The following is a 23,015-nucleotide window of genomic DNA, read 5'->3' as shown; positions in this document are numbered from 1 at the left end:
ACCTGCAAAAAGCAGGTCTAAACATGCTAACGCACGACATCGCCACTGCATCTGGGGGTCTCCTTTAATAAGGAGACCCCCAGAGCTCCCCGCCGGCCGCCGCTCGTCTCCGCAACCCCCCACAAAGCTAAATGCTTAAATTCCTTACTGTCGCTTTACACCCGTCGGCCGCCGCATCTCGTCGCAAGTCTGTGTAATTACAGTGTACGAGTTACTGTAATTACACTCACTAATAACAGAGTCCCGGCAAAGCATCTTTGATTCAGCCGCCGGGACTCCCCATTGGTTCACAGGCTGGACCATTTTCATTGATCCAGCCTGTGAACCAATGGGGAGCTCCAGCGGCTGAATCAAAGATGCTTTGCCGGGACTCTGTTATTAGTGAGTGTAATTACAGTAACTTGTACACTGTAATTACACAGCGGGGACTTGCGGCGAGATGCGGCGGCCGACGGGTGTAAAGCGGCGGTAAGGAATTTGAGCATTTAGCTTTGTGGGGGGTTGCGGAGACGAGCGGCGGCCGGCGGGGAGCTCTGGGGGTCTCCTTATTAAAGGAGACCCCCAGATGCAGCGGCGATGTCATGCGATAGCATGTTTAGACCTGCTTTTTGCAGGTCTAAGCTAACGCTCATGTCTGCCGGGAAGCATCGCTTATTAAAAGAGACCCCCAGATGCAGCGGCGGAAGATGGCGGCGGATGTTTGGCGGGGTGTGCGCATGTGTGGGGAGCGAGGCCGTGGTGCTGATGGACAGCACCACAGGGTAAACCTCGCTCCCCATCGCCCGTAACATGGAAGCATCGCTTAGGCTTTCGCCTGAGTAATGCTCCCTAACGATCGGCCATCGCACAAGTGAAACTGGCAATAGGATTTGCCGGTAATCCTCGTGCGATGGCAAGGTGATAAGTAGCTCGCATCTGCAAGCTACTTATCACCTGGAATAGCATCAGGCCCATTGTGTGTAATCCTACAGTCACACTTAGGCACTTACTATCACAAAAAAAATTAAAGGGGGATTCTCAGGATTTTCTCTATTTTCAAAACCACTTAGTGAACGGCAGTTTCTCAGTGCTTGAATGGTGTACAAACAGGTAGGCAGGCTGGCTGCATCTTTGTGTAGATTTGTGTAGATCCTTTCCAGGGAATGCTTTTGAAAAGAATATGTGATATGCTGAGAATTCCCCATGAAGAGATGGACTAGTCAGAAACCTGTCAGTTCCATCAGATTTCTAGTAACTACTGTAAGGGTAGGTGCACACATGAAAGGTCATGTTTTATGTCATGTGCATACTTTTTTGTGTGCTTTTTTTGTGCGTTTTTACTGCATTTTTGGTTCCTTTGCGTTAGAGTTTTCTTTTTACTGCAGATGCGTTTTTCAAGCGTTTTGCGTGCATCTTAATGCATTTGCTTTTTACATATACAAAACACATATGCGTTTTGTATACGTTTTTTAATTGCGTTTTTGCAAATAACTAGGAAACCAACAGGAAGCGGAAATACATCACAAAACTATTTTTTTTTACAAAAACGCATAGAAAAATGCATGTAAAACGCATAGAAAAATGCATACCATTGCGTTTCCATTGACTTTCATTATGTCCGTTTTTGATGAGTTTTTGCTTATTGTGCAACAAAATCAGCGGTTTTGAAAACGCACGTGTACAAAGCGCATATGCGTTTTTTATATGCATTTTTCCCTGCGGCCCATAGACTTCCATTAGCGGCACAAAAGCAGCGTTTTCCGCAACGCTAGCATTTCTGCTTAGTAAAACTAAATATTTTTCCCCACCATGTATATCCTTTAAAATTGTGTTGTTCAGTGCAGTGAAGCACTATGAGCTGCCAATCAACCACTGCTCATGCTCCCCCCTCAATTTACCATGATCTAAGTTGTGATCAGCCAAAATCAGTTAAGCTGGTCATACACTAGGCCGATTCCCCGCCGATCGACAGCAGATTCGACCACTGGGATTGAATCTGCTGTCACATTGTTCACGCTACACGCTAAATTTCGGGACGAAATAGATCGATCCTGTCGATCGCTCCGTGCGGGAAATTACCGTCGATCGCCCGCGGGTAAAGAGCGTGTCACTAGCGGCGTTCGAGTGCCCGACGACTGACGCAATACAGCTGCAATACATTACCTGCTCCTCCGGCGCGACTCCCCAGGTCTCCGCTGTCTTCTCCGCTCTGGTCTGGTCTGGTCTCCGGCATGCTTCACTTCGTCCTGTCCCGGCAGGGCGCTCTACTGTTTAAACTTCCTCCAGACAGGAAGAAGTGAAGCATGCCGGACCCGGAGACCAAACCAGAGCGGAGAAGACAGTGGAGACCTGGGGAGTCGCGCCGGCAGAGCAGGTAATGTATGCGGGGGGGGGGGGGGGGAGAGCAGCGGCAGCACCACCACCACCACCGATTGTAAACGGTTTCATGCTGAAATCGATTCACAATCTGTTTGCAGTAAAGGCAGCCATACGATCCCTCTCTGATCAGATTCGATCAGAGAGGGATCTATCTGTTGGTCGAATCTGATGGCAAATCGACCAGTGTATGGCTACCTTTAAAATTTCAATCAATCTGATGTTTGTGTGCCATTGACTCCCAGCACTTTGAAAGTGGTGTAATCTGCTGAGAATTGAATGGGTATATCAATGTGTGTATAGTCTGATTAAGATTTTTTTTTTTTTAAGCAGAATATTGTAGAATAAAGACTATGTAGGTTTCATCCAGAGTACCTTTATTATATGTACCATATAAATACTTTAAACACGTAACAAAGCTACAGCCCTATTTTCCCTACATATAATAATCTGCAATGCAAAAAATGTTCCTTTATGCTCAGAGAGAGTTCAAAAGTGGAAAGAACATAAGAAAAACCAAGTGCATTCATCTTCTAGTCTAGTGCATCAAACAACATTATTACTGTATACACCAGTTAATCCTACCGTTACAAGTGATTCCATTGCCAAACCAGCCTTCCTTACAGAAACACCTAAAGCTTCCTGGCACGTTGAGACATGTGGCATGCAGGTCACAGTTGTGAGCATCAATTTCACACTCATCAACATCTAAAAAAAAACACAAAATAAAATAGTGAGAAAAATGTATATGAACTATTTTACATTTTTGACACCACAACATAGAGATAACTTAACCAATTTTGAGATAACTATGGCTATGATTTCACCTTCATTTGGGATGCCACATCCAAGAGAGTGTCCTTCATATTTGCTTAGATAAGTTCTCATTTACAATGTCTAATAGGGACAAGGCAAGGTCTAATAATCTAATGAAGAGTTAGAATTTCAGGTGGATCTTCACCGTGGTTCTGTGTGTAAGTCAAAAATAAAGGCAACAATTCCACAATGCTCTGTGTTGCGAAGGTAATCCTAGTTTTCATTTGTACATAATATGCAGTGAACGTTAAAATGCATCCAAACTGTAGTACTAAGTAGCAGATATTGACAGTGATCCATCAAGTCTTCATGAGTCACGATGCAGTCAATATTTTAATGACACGCTTTATTTTAAAAAAACGATGCAACATTGACCATATATTTTGAAGTCTGATGATCATTTTAGAGCAATGAGTGCAGGTCATGTTTCATGAAAACTAACTTTACAAAGTGTTTACTGTTGTTTTACACATTACACATTACACATTACACTGCGTTTTATGTTGAAGAACAATTTCATTTTTCCTATACAGTCCATGTAGAGGCTGCAGCCATTGTGCAGTAAAAGCTTGGAAAATATCTTTAAGACCATACATAAGCTGTGAGTAATCTGGGGAATAATTTTCCGTACATGTTTGATGTTTTTTCCAAATGTGCTCTTTGGATGGATTTAATTTAATTACTAGTCTACTGCCTATACAACCTGATGACACTTCTGGGGTAATGGGTAAAAAATATTGCAGATCCAGTTAAGAGAGTGGGAAAGCAATTTGATATTTTAAAGGAGGTTTATTGAATGTATTGTATTGGGCTGTGTTTGAGAAATAGTTTTCACTAGTCCTGATGGATATATTTTTCATAAATTAAATCTTGTGACGCTCAACAATAAAAAATTCCCAGTGGGGTTGTGAGCTTTGCACACCTCATCTTGTATGTACTTTTGCAATTTTTATTTTATTTTATTTTGAACAGCATTTGAGTGGCTATACATAAGTGGAATATCACAAGCCAATAAATCTCTCGGAACATTGCTTACAATGATTCAGACAGGTATTTGCTTTCCTAAGGGTAGATAGTAGGCTCTTCCAGAAATACGTTCCTTCTGCAGTCAGTAATTTTTCAACTTCCTGGAAAATATCTTTGGACGAAGAGGCCCGTTCTCTTTTCGACTGAAAAAAAACAGTATGTCTATGCCAATAAAACCTGTTGTCCAAATCGAAGCGGACATAATAGTGACTCTTGGAGATATGGCTTTGTGTAACACAAACATCTTGAACCCCTTCATCCTGGAATGGCACCAGCCTTTGTATGGACAAGTTCTTGTCTCTTGATTTCCAACATCTGTTTCTGAATGTGCCTACTACCATTTAAGCACTTTAGCAGAACTCAATTCCTTCTAGCCTTTCCAAGTTAAAACTCCGGAAACGTTAAGCATTCCTCTAATCTATCCAAACTCTGTTTCCAGTTCAAACACATTGGACAGGCCATGCTTGCTTTGGACAATATTCGTCCATCATGTGTCCCATTTCTTTGATGCAATGACTACAATTAAAACTGCTGGAGAACATGAGACTTTTCAGGATAACTGCAAGGTGCTATGATGGATCTGTGCCCAGATCTAGAGCGCCTGGTAACTTTTCTTGAAGCTGTGCACTGACATTACTATTTACAAAGGATCATTTCCCGAGACACGGTTCAGCAGGTCACACACCCTGACAATAAGATCTTCACAACTGGTTCTCAGAGAGTCGCAGAGGATTATTGATGTGTGGTAGCACAAGTGGTAGCACAAATGAAAATGAGTCATGTAGTTTAGTCAAGACTAAAGACATTTCACACACCTGACATAAATCAAGGCAAAACTTTTTTTTTTTTTTACAAAACTAATTTCCCATGCGTAGCATTCTGGTACATTTATGTTAGCAACGCATTCCTGACAAGGAATTACCAGAGAGAAGCAACCTTATAGTAAATAGAAACTATTTGTCATCCTCAATTAGAATGTTCTAGCATTTTGATTTACTAAGGTTGCCTAAAGTTTGAGAAAGGTGGAAAGCGGTGTGGATCCATAGTGTGGGTTGCCTTCAGGGTAGTGTATTTGCATTTACAGTGTTACAGATGCATTCATGCAACCACAGCAAGTCCTTACTTTAATAGATAGAATAGACCTTACATATATTAAAAAAGAGTAAGTTGTTGCTACAGATGCAGGTATGTAAGTGTAGTAACACCAGCACTAATGCACAAGCATTTAGCTGTTCTTTGGTGTGGTCTGATATGATGCACACTGGGCAAGGCTGGCTTTGCTTCAGTAATTTTACGGTTAGAACGTTTTTTAAACCAGTGATTGTGTGATTTTTGTAATGTACACAAACCTTCAGCCAGAACACTAGAACTACTGAGATCTCACTGCAGGTGTAGACATGCAACACAATCACATGTCACTGGTTTACATACAGTACCTTTTAGCAACAGTCTGTAATGACCAGGGCTGCAAGAGTTACAAACTTTTCTCATGCAAGCCATGTGTCATCTGTGAGAGACTCACTTAACACATCAAGCACGAGCTCATGTGTGTTCTCATACGTTGGTGTAGTTAAATGGTTAAAAATTAGACTCTGATCATTAACCCATTAGCAACTTCAATAAAGTTATCTTGCTGGAGATAAGCACACTGCTTTTGACCTCATTCGTCTGAACTCATTGTACTGTAAATTCTTGGAATGGTTTGATCTCTCTCTCTACTAGCAAAAAATTATAGAAACTGAAAGCAGAAGTCCTCTGTTACTGTCTAAAACTGCCACACTGAACCAGGATGATACAATTTATTGGCTAACTTAAATTAAATGTAAGTTTTTGGCTAATAAACCTTTTTCAGACTTAGTCCCTGTATATTAACATGATGTTAAAATACACAGCTTAAATACAGATACATTCGGAAGAGAAACATTCTTTTGCAAACATAAATATTGTCATTAGATGGCTTAATTACAACTTCAGGAGGATCTCACAGGGATGCAAGCTAATTTATGACAAATAGATAAGACCACTTGTCTGCAAAAAACATCCCATGCCTCAGACGGGGATGGTGAGACATCCTAAATCCAAAGTTCAAATGCAACTAGGCAGAGTACATACAGTATTTGTATATATATATATATATATATATATATATATATATATATATATATATATATATGTGTGTGTGTGTGTGTGTGTGTGTGTATTTGTATGTGTATAAAAGCTGTACATTTTTACATTTTGTTAATATACAGGAACTAAGTCTGAAGAAGGTATTAGCCAAAAGCTTACTTTTGATTTATCTCTAAGTTAGCCAATAAATTGTATAATCTTGATTCAAAACGTCTTGCGTCTATGGATAGCTAACACAGTACAGTACTCTCCTTCACATTTTCATACCAACACTAAAAACGCATGCAAGCTCAGTTTTTCGCAATGATAAGTGTGAACCCTGCCTTAATAGTTAACTTTTTCTCTACACACGTAATCCATAACTATGTCATATTTCATTCTATATAACAAAGGCAAGATAGGATAGATGAAATGTATTCACAGAGGAGCTAATTCATTTAAGGTGCCTATCTCGATTCATTTTTTTAAAAACTGGGTGGTTCCCCATCCTAAATATTTTCAGCTTCCCTTTCCTGCCAACTACACCCAAGCTTATCCTGTGACTTCCCTATAGAACACAGATGCTTTCAATTCAATAAAGTTAGATTGCAGAAAAATATCCGCTGTAGCAATGGAATTCATTTCAGTTCAGTATGGTTTTCATTAAACTTGTGTGTTTTCAACATTAGAAATAAACATAGAGGCTAAAGACAGAGCAAAAGCAACATTTCAATAATAGTGTGCAATTTTGTGTGATTTCGAATGGTGTGGTGTTATCTACCTGGACTGTGTCTTATTATACATAGTCATGCAAGCAAGAAAGGGGTTATAAGGCTCACCAACATGCACATGCAAGCCCCAAAACCTTAGGACATTTCCAAAGTTCCCAATTCCCGACTCATGCATTCCTGTCTTACTTCATGCAGGCATGTGATAATGAGAATAAAAAAGCAAAAAACACGAGTGTCAAGTTAGAATGTTTTTATTAGGATCGATGAAAAACAGAGTATGGTAATGCTAGAATGTAAAAGGTGCACTATGCATTGCAGTGATGACATCTGGAGCAAAAATAGAGGTATGTGCAAATCTTAAACGTTTGTTAAGGTCATCGTGTACCTGTACATCCAGTTGTTCCCTTTTTCACTGAATACCCAACCTGACAGTGACATACAAATGATCCTTTGGTATTCTCACACTCCCCAAACAAGCAGATGTTGGAATTGATGTCACACTCATTTACATCTGAAAGGAAAAAACATAATAAAGAAACACGATGTCAATTTTTGTTTTCTGTCTCTCATCATAATTACACATATAAAGAAACATACACATAAACATATACAGGTAGTTCTAGTTAACAAACGAGATAGGGACTTTAGGTTTGTTCTTAACCTGAATCCATTCTCAAGTCGGAACACTGTGCCATCTTTGTCCCCTGTACCTCCTCTAGACCCTCCCTGTGCCTCCAGTGTCCCCCTCTGTGTCACCTCTGTTCTTCTGTGCCTCTGGTATCACCTCTGTCCCCCACTGTGTCACCTCTGTCCCCTGCAACCTCCAGTGTCCCCCTCTGTGCCATCTCTGCCACCCCCCGTGTCACCTTTGTCCCCCTGTACCTTCAGTGTCCCCCTCTGTGCCATCTCTAACCCCCCCCCCCCCCCCCCCCCCGGGTCACCTCTGTCTACTGCAATGTCATTTTACCAGTTAAAAAAAAACTTTAAAATCGATTTTCTCAAAAACTACGTTTTAAAAAAAAATATTTACTTGTTCCCACAGAATGAAAATTTCAGATTTTCAGGCTGTTAGGGTCATTTGTAAGTTGGGGACTACCCATTTATATAGAAACATACTGTATATAAAGAAAGAGTGTGCACTACAATGATTTGTAAAGAGCAGTGAGCCACAAGTACCAATAACATTTACTGTTGTCAAGTCAGTTAACAGAAGACTTTGGATCGAGACCAATAAATACTTGCCTCTGATAAAATATTGTTTATATAAAATGGCTAAATTTGAAAAAAGAAATCCAGAAATGTTTTGCTGTGTGGTTTTCAGTTAACTTTGCATGTAGCTATGGACTTTCCCTGTAAGTTTTTCGAAGGAAAGGCGGTGCATGCGAACTTGGCTTTGTACTGGTAGATGAGGCTGACTTCTTGGAAGGAGTTAACCGTGTATAACATTTCTCATAAACCCATAATGACCTCATCAGCATCTGGATTACTGTAAGTCAAATGGAGTATAGGATAAACACTGGGCCACGGAGGTGACAAGATTTATTTTTCCAACGAAAGGGTTCAAATGAAAGCACTTTAAGCCCAAGTGGCTGGGGGTTTTAATACCTGTGCACATTTCCAGTACATCATACATTAGGGCATTGGATAATTTATGACATCCCTCTACTTCCTACTAAGTTTGTGCTTTTATAAACTGTCCAAGGATTTAAGCATACAGAAGTGAGTCCACTGCAAGGGCAGGAAGTCAAGCTTTAGCTAATTAGCGGCAAATTAAACTGATGACAGTCATAATAGAGTAATAGTATATAAGTAATAACGCTACAGCACTACATTCTTTCCCAATTATATTTCAGTCTTTACCGTGGTAATGGACTGGAGGTAATGTTATTTGAGACTGTGGTCTATTACTCACCTAAGAAGAGGAAAGGCTATGGATCCCATAGAGCCACCCCGATCCTCTCTGTGTCCCCTCTTTCCACTGCTGGACCCCCCATTGCAGTGATCTGACTTTAATGTCAGATTAACTACTGAAACCCCACATTTATTCCGAATTTCTTTCTGTCTGCTAACTCCCTGTTGGACTCCCTCCAGTCTGGCTTCCATTCTCAGCATTCCACAGAAACAGTCCTTACTAAAGTTGCTAATCAGTGCTGCTCAAATCCGGATCGGGAGACATCCGGATAGTTTATATCCAGATATCTCCCAGTTACCTGTGCAGGGTGGGCGGGGGGGTTTCAATCTTACCTGTCTGACATCTTCTTCGGTCCGTCCCTCGGCACCTCCCATGATGCGGTCTAAGCGGCAGTCACGTGATTACAAACACTTCCTCCTTCCGGGTTGAAGGAGGAAGTGTTTGTAATCATGTGTCGCGCATGTAGCGCATCGTGGGAGGCGCCGAGGGATGGACGAAGAAGACGTCAGACAGGTAAGATTGACCCCCCACCCACCCTGCACAGGTTTACTGGGAGATATCCGGATTGCAACTATCTGGGTATCTCCCAAATCCGGATTTGAGCAGCCCTATTGCTAATGACCTCTTAGTTGCAAAATCCAAAGGCAAATTTTCTGTACTAATACTCCTTGATCTTTCCTCTGCTTTTGATACTGTTGACCATCCTCTGATTCTCTAGACCCTCTTGACACTGGGGAACAAGGGCCAAGTACATTCCTAGATCTGCTCTTACCTGCCTGGATGCTCCTTCACTGCTCCTTTTCCAATACCAACTCCTTCCCACCCCTGCTGTCTATTGGAGTACCACAAAGCTTCGTCCTTGGTCTTCTCCTCTTCTCCATTTAGACTCATAGCCTGGGACAAATAATAAGCTCTTTTGATTTTCAATATCACCTCTAATGCTGATGACACCCTAATCTATTTTTCAGTCCCGACCTCTCCACACTATTATCTCAAGTCCCCAACTGTCTATCTACTGTATCTACATTCATGTTTTCTTAAACTTAACATGAACAAAACAGAGATTGTGATATTTCCACCTTCTCTCTCTGTTCCACCTCCTTTAGTCACCATCAATGTAGAAAATACTCCAATAGCCTCACCTCCTAAAGCTCGCTGTCTGGGAGTATTTCTGGATTCTGAGCTGAGATTCTGACACATTAACTAGCTCCACTTACTTCCATCTCAAAAACATTTCTAGAATTTGTCCCTTCCTTTCACAGGAGACAACTAATATGCTTACACATGCTCTAATTATATCCCATCTTGACTACTATAACACCCTACTCTGTGGTCTACCAAAAGCAGACTGGCACCTCTCGAGTCTCTGCTTAACTCTGCTGTTGTCTCATCCACCTCTCCTTCCGCTCCTCTGAGGCAGCACCTATCTGCCTTCTCTCCACTAGTTACCAACTACACAAAGGATCCAGTTTAAACTCCTCATGCTATCATATAAAGCTCTACACAAGTTGTCACCCGTATATATGTCCTCCTTAATCTTCAGATACCATCCTGCCGGGAACCTTTGCTCCTACCAGGAGACCTTTTTGTCCTCTAGCTTGGTTACCTCCTCTCACTCCTACATCCAGGGCATCTTACAAGCATCCCCTCTCCTTTGGAACTCTCTCCCACAGCCTGACCATCATGCTTTGATCAGGGCCGGATTTCTGGCAAGGCCATATAGGCCATGGCCTAGGGCACTAGAAATATAGGGGTGGCTCATTGGGGGGCAGTAAAGCTGTTCTATGCAGCCATCCCTATCTACAAGGACAGCTTTAACCTTTGAACTCTCTGTCCTGTACTTGTGTCATTGCAGCAAGACCTGTAAGCTTTATCCTGCAGGTACACATCAGCCTAACTGGGTCCATCATTAACAAAATGGCAAGCATAACATAAAAGTTCTTAAGGAAAACATAACTTATAATCTATATGCATATTACTAAAATAGCTATTGTCTGTGAAACCAATGATGGAAAGTAAGGAGAATTCTCATTGGGGGACACAGAGATAACAACCATACAGACGGTATAGTCGGCCTAGGGTGGTAAAAAGTACAAATCCGGCCCTGGCTTTGATCCTGGAAACCTTCAAACGAGCTCTCAAAGCACATCTTTTAAGACATGCCTATAATTTGCTGTAAGTCGCAATGGAGGCTCACTGCTTTGTCCGCTAACTCCTTTGTCTCCCTCCCTATTGTTTATACCCTAATACCCTGTAGATTGTAAGCTCACAAAGGCAGGGACCTCCTCTTATTGTTTCTTATTTTTATCATATGAACGTGTACCAATTTTAGTTATATCTCAAACCACACAACAACTATGTACTAAATGTTTTTGTACTTGTAATGCTGGATGTCATGATCGTACAGTGTCTTAAACTTCACATGTATCTAGGGGGTTAATTCATAAACAAGCGCTGCTTCAGTGTTAAAAAACAATTAGCGGCCTCTATGCACGCGACGCTTGCTCCTTGAAGCAGAAGCTTGCTGAAGCAGCGCTCGTTTATGAATCAACCCCTATGTTCCTTAATATTTCTTTGTACTATGTACAGGACTACAGAAGGTGTTGGCTCTATAATGTCAAAAAGGCTGCGTGGCTCTATATAACACACACGCAAGCAAAGACTCGCATGCCTGCAGTACGAAGCTGCTCTTCTTTCGAAGTACTCAGAGACCAGAGTACTTCTAAAGCCTTCTGAGGAGATCCTAAGACACAGCCGGCTGAAAATTTGAATCGGGGACAGTCGAGCAATAAGGAGAAAGAGAGATGACCAGGAAGGCTCTATGGGATCCAGAGCCTACCCTCTAGTTATGCATCTAACGTTTTTGTTTTTATGTGGCTACAGGATTCCTTTAAGATGTGAGCATCTTTAATAGCGAAGCAGTAATTAGTATCATATGTCTTTGTCTACTGGTAGCCCATAGATGGTTACATCCCTCGCGTAGTAAGTTTCAGATAACACTGGCTTGTCATCTAATGAAATGGGCCTAGTTAAAGGGATCCTGAAGTGAGAGAAATATGGTTACGCAATTGTATCCTTTAATGTTGTGTATTGCTTAAGTTTATACTTCTTACTACTCCCTGTGAAAATTATATGTTTATGACAATGGGCTTGTTATCTCATCCACACACTGTGGTGTGCTCACAGAAAATGTTTCCTCATTGTAGTGGTATAAAAGGACATAATCTCTAAAAGCAATCACTTACCTATGCATGTTTTCATATCTATGCTGGCCATAAAGCCATCAAAGCAGAGGCAGCGGTACTCTCCTGGGATGTTGGTGCACTGTCCTCCATCACAGATCTCTGGATTTTCTTCACACTCGTCAATATCTAGAAATTGGTAGCAAATGTCAAACATTTAAATGGTCCAAAAGCCCTCTTACTAAAATGCTATGGAAAGCAAAAGTTATGTTTCTTAAAACAGAAAGTATTTGCGATAAATAAGGTTGGAGTGAGCGCCGAAAAGTCTCCCAGTGCTCACTCCAACCGGAATTATCCCAAATACTTTCTGTTTTAAGAAAGAAAACTTTTGTTTTATATAGTTAGTCACAAACACATACTGTAAATAAGTAAATAATACAGACAAGATTGACAGAATGATGACTGGTGTAAAGTAATTTTGATACTGAGACATAAAGCTATGCTTCAGGCAGCGTTCACACTAATTAAAATTCACTTGCAATTTGCGAAATTGTGAAAATGCATTAGCTGAAGATGGAATGTATTTCAGTAGTATTGCATTTGCATTGTATTGCCAATTTTGTGTGAATCTGCACATGAGCAGTGGCGTAGCTACAAACCTCTGGGCCCCGATGCGGAATCTGGATGTGGGGCCCCCCCCCCCCCACGGCAACAACAGCCCCCCTCCCCCGGCAACACCCGACGCACACACATATCCGAATCCCTATAGCCAGCTATAGGTCCCCCCAGTATAGGTAGCCAGGCATAGGTACGCCAGTATAGTTGCCCCCGGTATAGGTTAGCCAGGTAGGTGCCTCCAGCATAGGTAGCCAGTATAGTTGCCCCCAGTATAGGTTAGATAGGCAGGCGCCGCCAGTACAGGTTAGCTAGGTGGGTGCCTCTAATATAGGTAGCCAGAATAGTTGCCCCCAGCATAGGTTAGATAGGTAGGTGCCCCCAGTATAGGTTAGTTAGGTAGGTGCCTCCAATATAGGTAGCCAGTATAGTTGCCACCTGTATAGGCTAGCTAGGTGCCCCGAATACAGGTTAGACAATTAAGTGCCCCCAGGTTAGATAGGTAGGTGCCCCCCAGTATAGGTTAGATTAGGTAGCTGCCCCCCAGTATAGGTTAGATGAGGTAGGTGCCCCCCAGGATAGGTTAGGTAGCTGCCCCCCAGGATAGATTAGGTAGCTTTCCCCCAGGATAGGTTAGGTAGGTAGCTGGCCCCCCAGGATAGGTTAGGTAGGTAGCTGGCCCCCCCAGGATAGGTTAGGTAGGTAGCTGGCCCCCCAGGATAGGTTAAGTAGGTAGCTGCCCCCCCAGGATAGGTTAGGTAGCTGCCCCCCAGGATAGGTTAGGTAGCTGCCCCCCCAGGATAGCTTAGGTAGGTAGCTGCCCCCCAGGATAGATTAGGTAGGTAGCTGGCCCCCCAGGATGGGTTAGGTAGGTAGCTGGCCCCCCAGGATAGGTTAGGTAGGTAGCTGGCCCCCCAGGATAGGTTAGGTAGGTAGCTGGCCCCCCAGGATAGGTTAGGTAGGTAGCTGGCCCCCCAGGATAGGTTAGGTAGGTAGCTGGCCCCCAGGATAGGTTAGAGTAGGTAGCTGCCCCCCTGGATAGGTTAGAGTAGGTAGCTGCCCCCCAGGATAGGTTAGGTAGGTAGCTGGCCCCCCAGGATAGGTTAGGTAGGTAGCTGGCCCCCCAGGATAGGTTAGGTAGGTAGCTGGCCCCCCAGGATAGGTTAGGTAGGTAGCTGGCCCCCCAGGATAGGTTAGGTAGGTAGCTGGCCCCCCAGGATAGGTTAGGTAGGTAGCTGGCCCCCCAGGATAGGTTAGGTAGGTAGCTGGCCCCCCAGGATAGGTTAGGTAGGTAGCTGGCCCCCCAGGATAGGTTAGGTAGGTAGCTGGCCCCCCAGGATAGGTTAGGTAGGTAGCTGGCCCCCCCAGGATAGGTTAGGTAGGTAGCTGCCCCCCCAGGATAGGTTAGGTAGCTGCCCCCCAGGATAGGTTAGGTAGCTGCCCCCCCAGGATAGCTTAGGTAGGTAGCTGCCCCCCAGGATAGATTAGGTAGGTAGCTGGCCCCCCAGGATGGGTTAGGTAGGTAGCTGGCCCCCCAGGATAGGTTAGGTAGGTAGCTGGCCCCCCAGGATAGGTTAGGTAGGTAGCTGGCCCCCCAGGATAGGTTAGGTAGGTAGCTGGCCCCCCAGGATAGGTTAGGTAGGTAGCTGGCCCCCAGGATAGGTTAGAGTAGGTAGCTGCCCCCCCGGATAGGTTAGAGTAGGTAGCTGCCCCCCAGGATAGGTTAGGTAGGTAGCTGGCCCCCCAGGATAGGTTAGGTAGGTAGCTGGCCCCCCAGGATAGGTTAGGTAGGTAGCTGGCCCCCCAGGATAGGTTAGGTAGGTAGCTGGCCCCCCAGGATAGGTTAGGTAGGTAGCTGGCCCCCCAGGATAGGTTAGGTAGGTAGCTGGCCCCCCAGGATAGGTTAGAGTAGGTAGCTGCCCCCCCGGATAGGCACGGAAGCGCTGTAGGCGGAACTCACCTCCGTCCCTGCGCCGCTGGTCTCCTCCCGCTCTGTATAGATGTTGTTACACACTGCTTCCTGTTTAGCCGGAAGCAGTGTGTAACAGCAGATCTATGCAGAGCGGGAGGAGACCAGCGGCGCTTGGAACGCAGGCAGGTGAGTTCTGCCTACAGCGCTTCCGTGCGCTGCGCACTCTGCATCTGAGGGGGAGGGGGGGCCCGGGGAGAGGTCGGACTGCCCTCCCCACGGCTGCAGCTCCCCCCTCCCAATAACGCACGCAGGGATCCCATCTCCGAGTCCAAACGGACATGGGCCCCCCGGGCCCCTCCCCCGCCTCTTCAGGAGCCGGGCCCGGTCGCCGAGGCGACCGTTGCGACCACAGGCCCTACGCCCCTGCACATGAGCATTTGCTGCATTTAAAATTTGAATGCCTGGTCTGCTTATTTTCATGTGTGATGTGTAAGGCTTCTTTCACACATGGCAGAATTCAAATGCGCTTCATTTCCACCTGCGCAATTATGGCAGCCTTTTTGGACAACTTAAATGTTGTCATGCAGGTTGCTAGTGTTTGAGGTGGGAGTGAGGGACAATGGTAGGCCTAGCTCACTTAGATGGCCCAGTTTGAGCTCCAAAACCCTGACTCCCACCTCCTTGTTTGCCACCGTTGAGATAGAGAGGTTCCAGAAGAAGTTGGTCAAATCTTCCTATTGCCACTTTCTCACCGACATAGGATAAGGGATCAATGTCCAAATCATTTAAGCCCTCTTCACTGGAATCTTGCTCATTGTCATTTATCTGCAAGCTCATCATGGGGGTGCTCAACACAGTTTGTGTAGAAGGAAGAGGATCCATTTTGTTAAAGCCGAAGGTAAACAGTGTGGCACTTCCCCGGGGGAAGTGCCACACTATTTACCTTCGGGCCACACTATTTACCTACGGCTTTAACATGATTTTTTTTTAGCAGCAGGCATGCAAATCGCATACAATGCAACCCAATGGAAATATTAATTTTTGCATTACAAATGCAAAAATCCACATGGGAATTCAAAAATTTACATAAATAAAATGAGAAGGTCGCAACACCTGTATGTGCTTAACACAATACTCTAAAAAACCTACAGAAAATAGAGGGGAGGGACAGGGGAAGGACAGGAAGTTACAGTATAATTTAAAAAAACTGCAAATGTTCCTCCTCCCAATGCATAGGAAAAAAAATATTGCACACACAAATTTGCTCATGCAGATTCACATTCACGGAAACAAATTTCACAAAAATCGATATGCTCAAAGGGAACATGGAAAATGTGCATAAAAATTTGCATATTACATGATAATTCTCATGTGATTTTGAAGTTAATTAGATGCATATTCATGTAAATTGGCTTCACTGATATTCATGGGAAAATAACAATGTGAACTTTCGCATACAAAGGCATATAAAAATCCCACAAATGCATGCAACTATCAAAAAACAATCTGAAAGTCTCAAAAGCAGAATCATGTATGCAGGAAATTGCACACCTTTCCTATAAGGACAAGTGTGACAATCTAAACCTCTGCAATGCATTCATCTATAGTCATTGGATATATGTATTGCCTGCTTACATACAGGGAACATTAGAGAGGTACTGAAAAAAGTACCACATATGTATTTCTTAGGCATGTGCTTTCTACTGCTCCTGGTTGAAAACTTTCAGTAATATTAATTCCAGCTACTTCCAGTGTCGTAACCTTTTCTCCACAAACGTAACCCAAAAATAACTGTGGTGGATTTGGCTTAGCCTTTGTTATCAGGAAATGAGAGTGATGAGATCACTTTACATAAATCACACTTAGCCTTAGTCTTGTGCAGGGAAATCTGTCTGCCTGCTGTACAGTGGGGTTAGTGAACCTTTCATAATCACCACAGTAAGTATTACTGTGTTTAATCTCCAGTCTAGCAAGTCAGGCTACCGTGTTGTATGTCAAACGCCTTTTGACATTTTGGGATAACCGAACATGTCAGCAATTCACAGTTACCTCAAGTGATATATGAAATATCGTACAATTTCACGGAGCAGTCATACAACCCAGACACAGGAATTCAGAGTGTAGAAGAGGGCAGAGACATGCACAGAGACATAGGTTACCTCCGCAGGTTCTGGAGTCTGGCAGTAAGGCGTAGCCATCAAGACAGCTGCATTTATAGCTGCCTTCTGAATTTTCACAGAGACTGTCACACCCTCCATTCATGATTTTACACTCATCAATATCTGGAAGAAAATGGTTATCATTACTTCGCAGTATCATAAGAATTATTATATATTAATTATGAATTAATAACTGTAGAAAAAAAACACCTGTCAAAGGTTTGCAGTCACAAAATCAATTTTTTGCATTCGTCATTTGCTTCTTTTTAAGGAGTCAGCATTTTTTATGTTGTTATGTTGTTAGACCATCTATTGTGTACCTTCTAACTAGCTATAAACAGACAGGTTTCAATTATGCTCCGTATTGGATAAGGTGACACTACAGCATATCATCTATTTAGCAGGAATAATAATTGGCTCCAATCTACCTTCCCTGCAGGACCTCTATGTTAGCAAGTGCAAAAGAGAGTGACCAAGATTGCCTCTGACTTCTCTTAACCTGCTCACTCAATCTTCCAGCTTATGCGTTTAGGGGTGAGATAACGCTCACTTGTAACAAAAACTTCCAGGCACAGGAACCTCTGGTAGTAAACCTGCTTAATTTCAATCATCTTAATTTCTATACTTTTCTTGATCTGTAATGAACCATATTGTCGGTCCTAGTATAATATTGTCTGTATCTGTTAAGCAAGCGCTCAAATTTCTTGTAAGGGCAAACTTATTAGGCAAAAATAAAAATCATTCCGATTATGAATGTTTATCGTTTTAGCATATACAACTATAAGATCTGTGGTTGGCTCTCAGTGCGGGGTGCTGAAGAATCTATAGTCAGAAAGTATCCTTTATCATGCACCTGGTACTCCTACTTATGCACTCTCCATGCATTTTGCTAATGGATTGAAACGTGTCCTTCACCTTGACCTTTTTAAGCATTTTACATATTGATATAGGCTATTTTTTTTCTTTGTGTAAGTGCTTAATCTATCTATCAATCTACTGTATCTATGCAATGGCATACCCTTTTTCACTTACCAATGCATCCCAACCTGTCTGGAGTGGATTGGTATCCAGGATTACAAGCACATTGGTACGAGCCAATCAGATTCACACATTTTCCATTTCTGCACAGATTGTCACTTAGGGAACACTCATTGATATCTGTAGGGGAGAAAAGCACATATTCGTTTATTTAAATATAGTCAATTAGTCATACTGCAAACCGTTAAGAAATAAATAAGCAGACATATCTCCCACCTTGCATGTAGCCAAACTTCTCCATGCTTTCAGGCATATCATCCCTCCACACTGCTACATGCTTACAGTCATGTGAGCACCCTCTTGTAGCTACATTATCCCCAGATTCCAGGCACAATGCTCTGCGGTTACGGTCATGTGAGCACTCTCTTGTAGCTACATGGTATACCCCTAGATTCCAGGCACAATGCTCTGCGGTTACAGTGATGTGAGCACCCTCTTGTAGCTACATTACCCACAGATTCTATGCACAATGCTCTGCGGTTACGGTCATGTATGCACCTCCTTGTAGGCAGCTACATTACCCCCAGATTCCAGGCACAATGCTAGTGCTTACAGCCATGTGAGCACACTCTAGTAGCTAAATTCCCCCCAGATTCCAGGCACAACGCTCTGTGGTTACAGTCATGTGCGCACCCCCTTGTAGCTACATAATCCAAGATTCTAGACACAATGCTCCGCACCTACTGTATAGTAATGTGCGCATCCGCTTGTAGCTACATAATCCCCATATTACATGCACAGTGGAAATGAGATTGATTCACAAAACTTATGTCTTAATTTATCTAACCTTACTTATTTTTTACAGGGATGAGCAGAAACTACGCCAGTGCAAATTTACGTATTGTAGTTTGCATCTACGCATCGTAGTTCGTAGGTGAAGTTTCAAAACTACGCTTATGAATTTACGCATAGCGAAGTACCGTTATGCGTAGCTTATGCCCACTATCCGTAGTTAACATGTGTATTGCGTAGTGAACTACGAATACGTTACTCGCGTCTAATTTTCCGCGTGCGATTGTATGCTTACAAATTTACGCATTGGAAAGGTGAATGTACTCATAGAAGAGTTACCGGTATAAGCATTTAGAGAGGAATTAATGCACAAAATTTTCTGCATACGGGCATAAGCATCCGCATACACTACGCTTCGCACTACGTGTAATTGCGTATTTTAACGCGTAGTCTACGAAATGCATAGGAAGCGAATATTTGATTTCGAAGCCGTAGTTTGGAGAAGCGTAATTGCGTAAAACTACGTGTAGTTTCAGTGTAGCAAAGTTGGCTGACTACAACCATCCCTGATTTTTTACCTTATCTACAAAATACACTTTCAACATTTTTAAGCAAAAAAATAAAAATAAAAAAAATTGTTCTTGATTACCATAACCTCAATATTTTCAAAATGTTGCTTTATTATTAGCACTTTTATGTTTATAATGTATTCAGATAATGTGGAAAACAAACAAGTAATAATTCATAAGAAAAGTTTTATGAATCCACCATTGTCCACTGCCCCCACCCCCCTCCTTTTACCTCCCACCCCATCCTGTGCCTCATGCATGCCTCTCCCTTTTATTCTCCATTCTGTGCCACCTGCGTTCCCCTTCCCCATCTTGTGCTACCTGCTTGACTCCCCCCTACCTCCTTCCCTATCCTGCGCCACCTGCTTGTCCCCCCCAACTTCTTTCCTCATTTTGTGCCACTGCTTAACTTTTACCCTTCTTGTGCTATTGCTTGCTGCCTCCACCTTTTCCCATTATGTTCCATTGCCCATCACCCCCTTCCCCCCCAACCTTCATCCACATCCTGTGGCACCAGCTTGCATCCCACCTCCTTTGCCATACTGTGCCATTTGCTTGCCTTTTCCACCCACCTCCTTTCCCATTCTCTGCAACCTGCTTCCATCCATGTCCCTCACACTGGAAAGAGAAATTACACATATGATGTATCAGTTCAGGACAAATGGTTGAATATGCCAATTATTCCTTTAGTACCTTTGTAGCTCAGCAGCACAACCAGAATAGTTGGTTTATAGCACACCTATAGTTTATTAGATTACAGATCCATCACTGTAAGATAAAGGTATGAACTGGATATGGCTCTTTGGTTGGGCTGCTGAAGAGGTGTTACAGGATATGTGAGGGGTCAGGACAGTGTTGTCCCAATTTTTCTAGATGAACTTGATGGACAGATGTTTTTCTTCAACCAAACTAACTTCATAACTATCATATTCAGTGAAGGTGTGCTACAAACGAATGGTTCTAGAAGTACAACTTGAGTTTCTTCCTCATTGATTGCTGCTGTTGCTCTTTGGACTGCATTACAAAAGCACCATATAAGACGTCAAACAGCATAATGATCTGTAACAGATGACTAGGTTTTTCTCCTTCATCTCCAATGTCTCAGTAACACAGTTGCCGTTGTAGTTCAGGTTCAATTGATAGCTTCTAGCTTGTTGCTAGTTTGCATGTTATTTCTGCCAAGTCTACAAATTAAATGAAACAACGTTAACTGGTTTGCCAAATGGGGGATCTGTGAGGAGGAAGGAGGGTGCTCACCCCTCACATTACTGACAGTTGTTTCTGTTGTGTGCAGTAAATGGAAAGCATTTTGTGATCAGCAAAGCGCAAACAAACTCAGACTGCCGTCTTTCTATGTCATATGGAACAGTTTAAGTCATTTTGTAAACTCACCTACACAGGCGTCCCCTGATGGTGTGAGCTCATGCCCAGGGGGACAATTGCACAGAAAGCTGCCCTCGGTGTTCACACATTCCCCTCCTCGGCACAGAAGCGGGTTCCGTTCACATTCATCTATGTCTGTGTGGAAAACATAATGCAAACACATACAGTGAAATAAACCAAGCATATTACGTCTTAATCATGGCTGCATTAAAAAGCTGTCAGGCTGGTATTGGCGAGACATTTCTACAACGCAGCACAGAAGCAACGTTTCTTTTCCAGAACTTTAGAATCTCAGACGGCTGGCACGTTTGTGAAATTCTTTGGAAAAGGTTTCGTTTTATTTAAGAATAGTCCCATTGTAGTCATAAAAAGTTACATGACTAACAAAATGCCCCTGAGATATATAATTATGTGAATTTGTACGCAGTGCTTTTACTTTTATGTTAGCGTCAATGCTTAAAGAAATCTGTGTCCTACATGTGACGGTAACCTGATGATGGGATTGCGACTTGATCACACTGACAATGTTGAAGCTTTTGGTGCTTCACTCTGAAAAATCCTGGAGATGTTTTACTGGACTGCTTTCGTGCCTTCTCATTTAATCATTGATCCTTACTATCACACAGAACTACTGAAGATGCAAGGCAGTCACGGTTTTCTAAATGCACAAGAACCGGACTTCATTATAACTGTTGTAGTTCTATTGTTCCAAAATGTCTAGTTATCCATGACAGTATTTTCATTTTCTTTTCACTGTGGGAGAAAGTGGTGGGGGAGCCCTTGAACCACCATTGTCCAAGCACCATTAATTCATCTTTGGGTGCTAGGGATGCCTCTAAATTGCCGCACTGCGGTCCTACCTCAGAGGAGGATTGGAGGGCAGATGTCATGGCAGAGTGTAGAGGCTGCTCCCTTGACCACACTATGGAAAATGGTGGCAAAGAGCAGATGATATCTGATCCTTACCATTCAATGCTGATGCGGCACAATCATCCTGGCCCCACCAAAAATATTTTGGAGATGTGCTCCAAAAATGCAAATCACAAGATATTTCTCATATCCTTCAAGCATTTCTAGGTGGTTTGATCACTTTGTATTCCTACTGTTCAAACCAATTTTGTGGTAAACACACACAAAAAGGTGAATTAAATGTAAACACAAGTCAGACGCTATATTCAAGTTTGGTTTGGTTTAGCAGAACCACATTTTCTTGGCTTTCTACTGAATTGTCTGATAGTGTTAAACAAATTAGAAGCTTACAACATCTCACAGCCAAGCTCAATAAAAAAAATGGATTCCGTCCATTAGACTCGGAATCCGTTATACTATAGTTACAGAAATGTCATTCTGTACATATCATAGTAGATACAAAGGTTTATACATATCTATCATGCTGGAATTAATTAACAAGCGCTATCTGCATGGAACGTGTAGGTTCTTCCTGTGCTTACATGCATTTACTATTAGGTGTTCTGGATTCCTCACAGGATGTAAAAAGATACTGGTAGGTTGACTTGAGTCAGGTCACTTTGGGGCCTGTCTCGCACTGTGCAGCACCTGATTTGGACGTCACCATAGACCGTAATTTATATAGCAAGGTGTAATTTGGGTGCTGGCAATAGCTGGACCCCGGATTACGCTACAAAAGGAGTAAATTATGTAATCGGTAGTGGAGTATATTTGTTTTATTCCCTTAGATTACCTAGCACAGGGAGAGCCATCTCTGGGCTTTTCCCTGCACCCAAATGACAGCGCCAGGATTATACGTATGCAGTTAACTAGTGTCCCCCCAAAACTGGTTCAAGAATGTGATAATGAAAGTACAGTGTAAACCCCCTTCTGGCACAATTCGTAAGTTGTAAATTGTTCTATATAAATCAAATAATAGTAAATAAAATAATGATTCATTTTATTATTATTTTACTAGAGATTTTTACATAGATATGCACAAAACATATTTCAAATTGCATTGAAAATAACAAAAATGTTTCTTTTTTTATTACAATGAACATTTCCCCTTTAAAAAGTGATGAGCTGAACCTGTTCCAAACGTAATATTTCAATGCTAAGACTGAACCATAATTTATTAGTTAGGCTGAGGTTTTTGTATTATTAATAGTAGTGATGGTAAAATTACAACCCCACAACAAATCTGGAACTATGGGTTTCCCCTGGGCACAGTGTTGTTGGCATAGTGGATAACACGCTTGTCTTTCAGGAGAACTAGGGTCCCAGGGCCAACTCTAGGTCCATACACTAACTATATGTTCTCCCTGTGTTTATGCAGGTTTTCTTTGGGCGCTCTGCTCTCGTCACACATGCTGATATGTCCATTTGTTCCGCTTTCCTCCCCCTTCCAAAAAAAACCAAGAAATGGACTCAGTTTATGAGAAGGACAGTAGATTATGACTATGGTATAAGATCATGAGCTACTCTGAGGGATAGTTAGTGACATGACTAAATTACTATGTTCTCTGTA

At 42.6% G+C, this 23,015-nt stretch overlaps 1 protein-coding gene across 1 annotated transcript in view; it reads right to left on the bottom strand.

The window, feature by feature from the left end:
- FBN2 (fibrillin 2) overlaps positions 1-23,015 on the bottom strand; it is a 341,314-nt gene that overhangs the window by 150,067 nt on the left and 168,232 nt on the right. Inside the window, exons 27-32 of the mRNA XM_068246690.1 lie at positions 20,546-20,671; positions 17,847-17,972; positions 16,815-16,937; positions 12,192-12,317; positions 7,420-7,545; positions 2,941-3,063 (exon numbers count right to left, since the gene is read on the bottom strand). Of these exons, the coding sequence (XP_068102791.1) occupies positions 2,941-3,063; positions 7,420-7,545; positions 12,192-12,317; positions 16,815-16,937; positions 17,847-17,972; positions 20,546-20,671 (750 nt within the window). The remainder of the gene's footprint in view (positions 1-2,940; positions 3,064-7,419; positions 7,546-12,191; positions 12,318-16,814; positions 16,938-17,846; positions 17,973-20,545; positions 20,672-23,015) is intronic.

Source organism: Hyperolius riggenbachi, chromosome 1, assembly GCF_040937935.1.
Source record: "Hyperolius riggenbachi isolate aHypRig1 chromosome 1, aHypRig1.pri, whole genome shotgun sequence".
In the NCBI taxonomy this organism is placed as follows: domain Eukaryota; kingdom Metazoa; phylum Chordata; class Amphibia; order Anura; family Hyperoliidae; genus Hyperolius; species Hyperolius riggenbachi.
The sequence above is the reverse complement of the archived record's forward strand: the minus strand, read 5'-3'. Positions and strand labels throughout refer to the sequence as shown.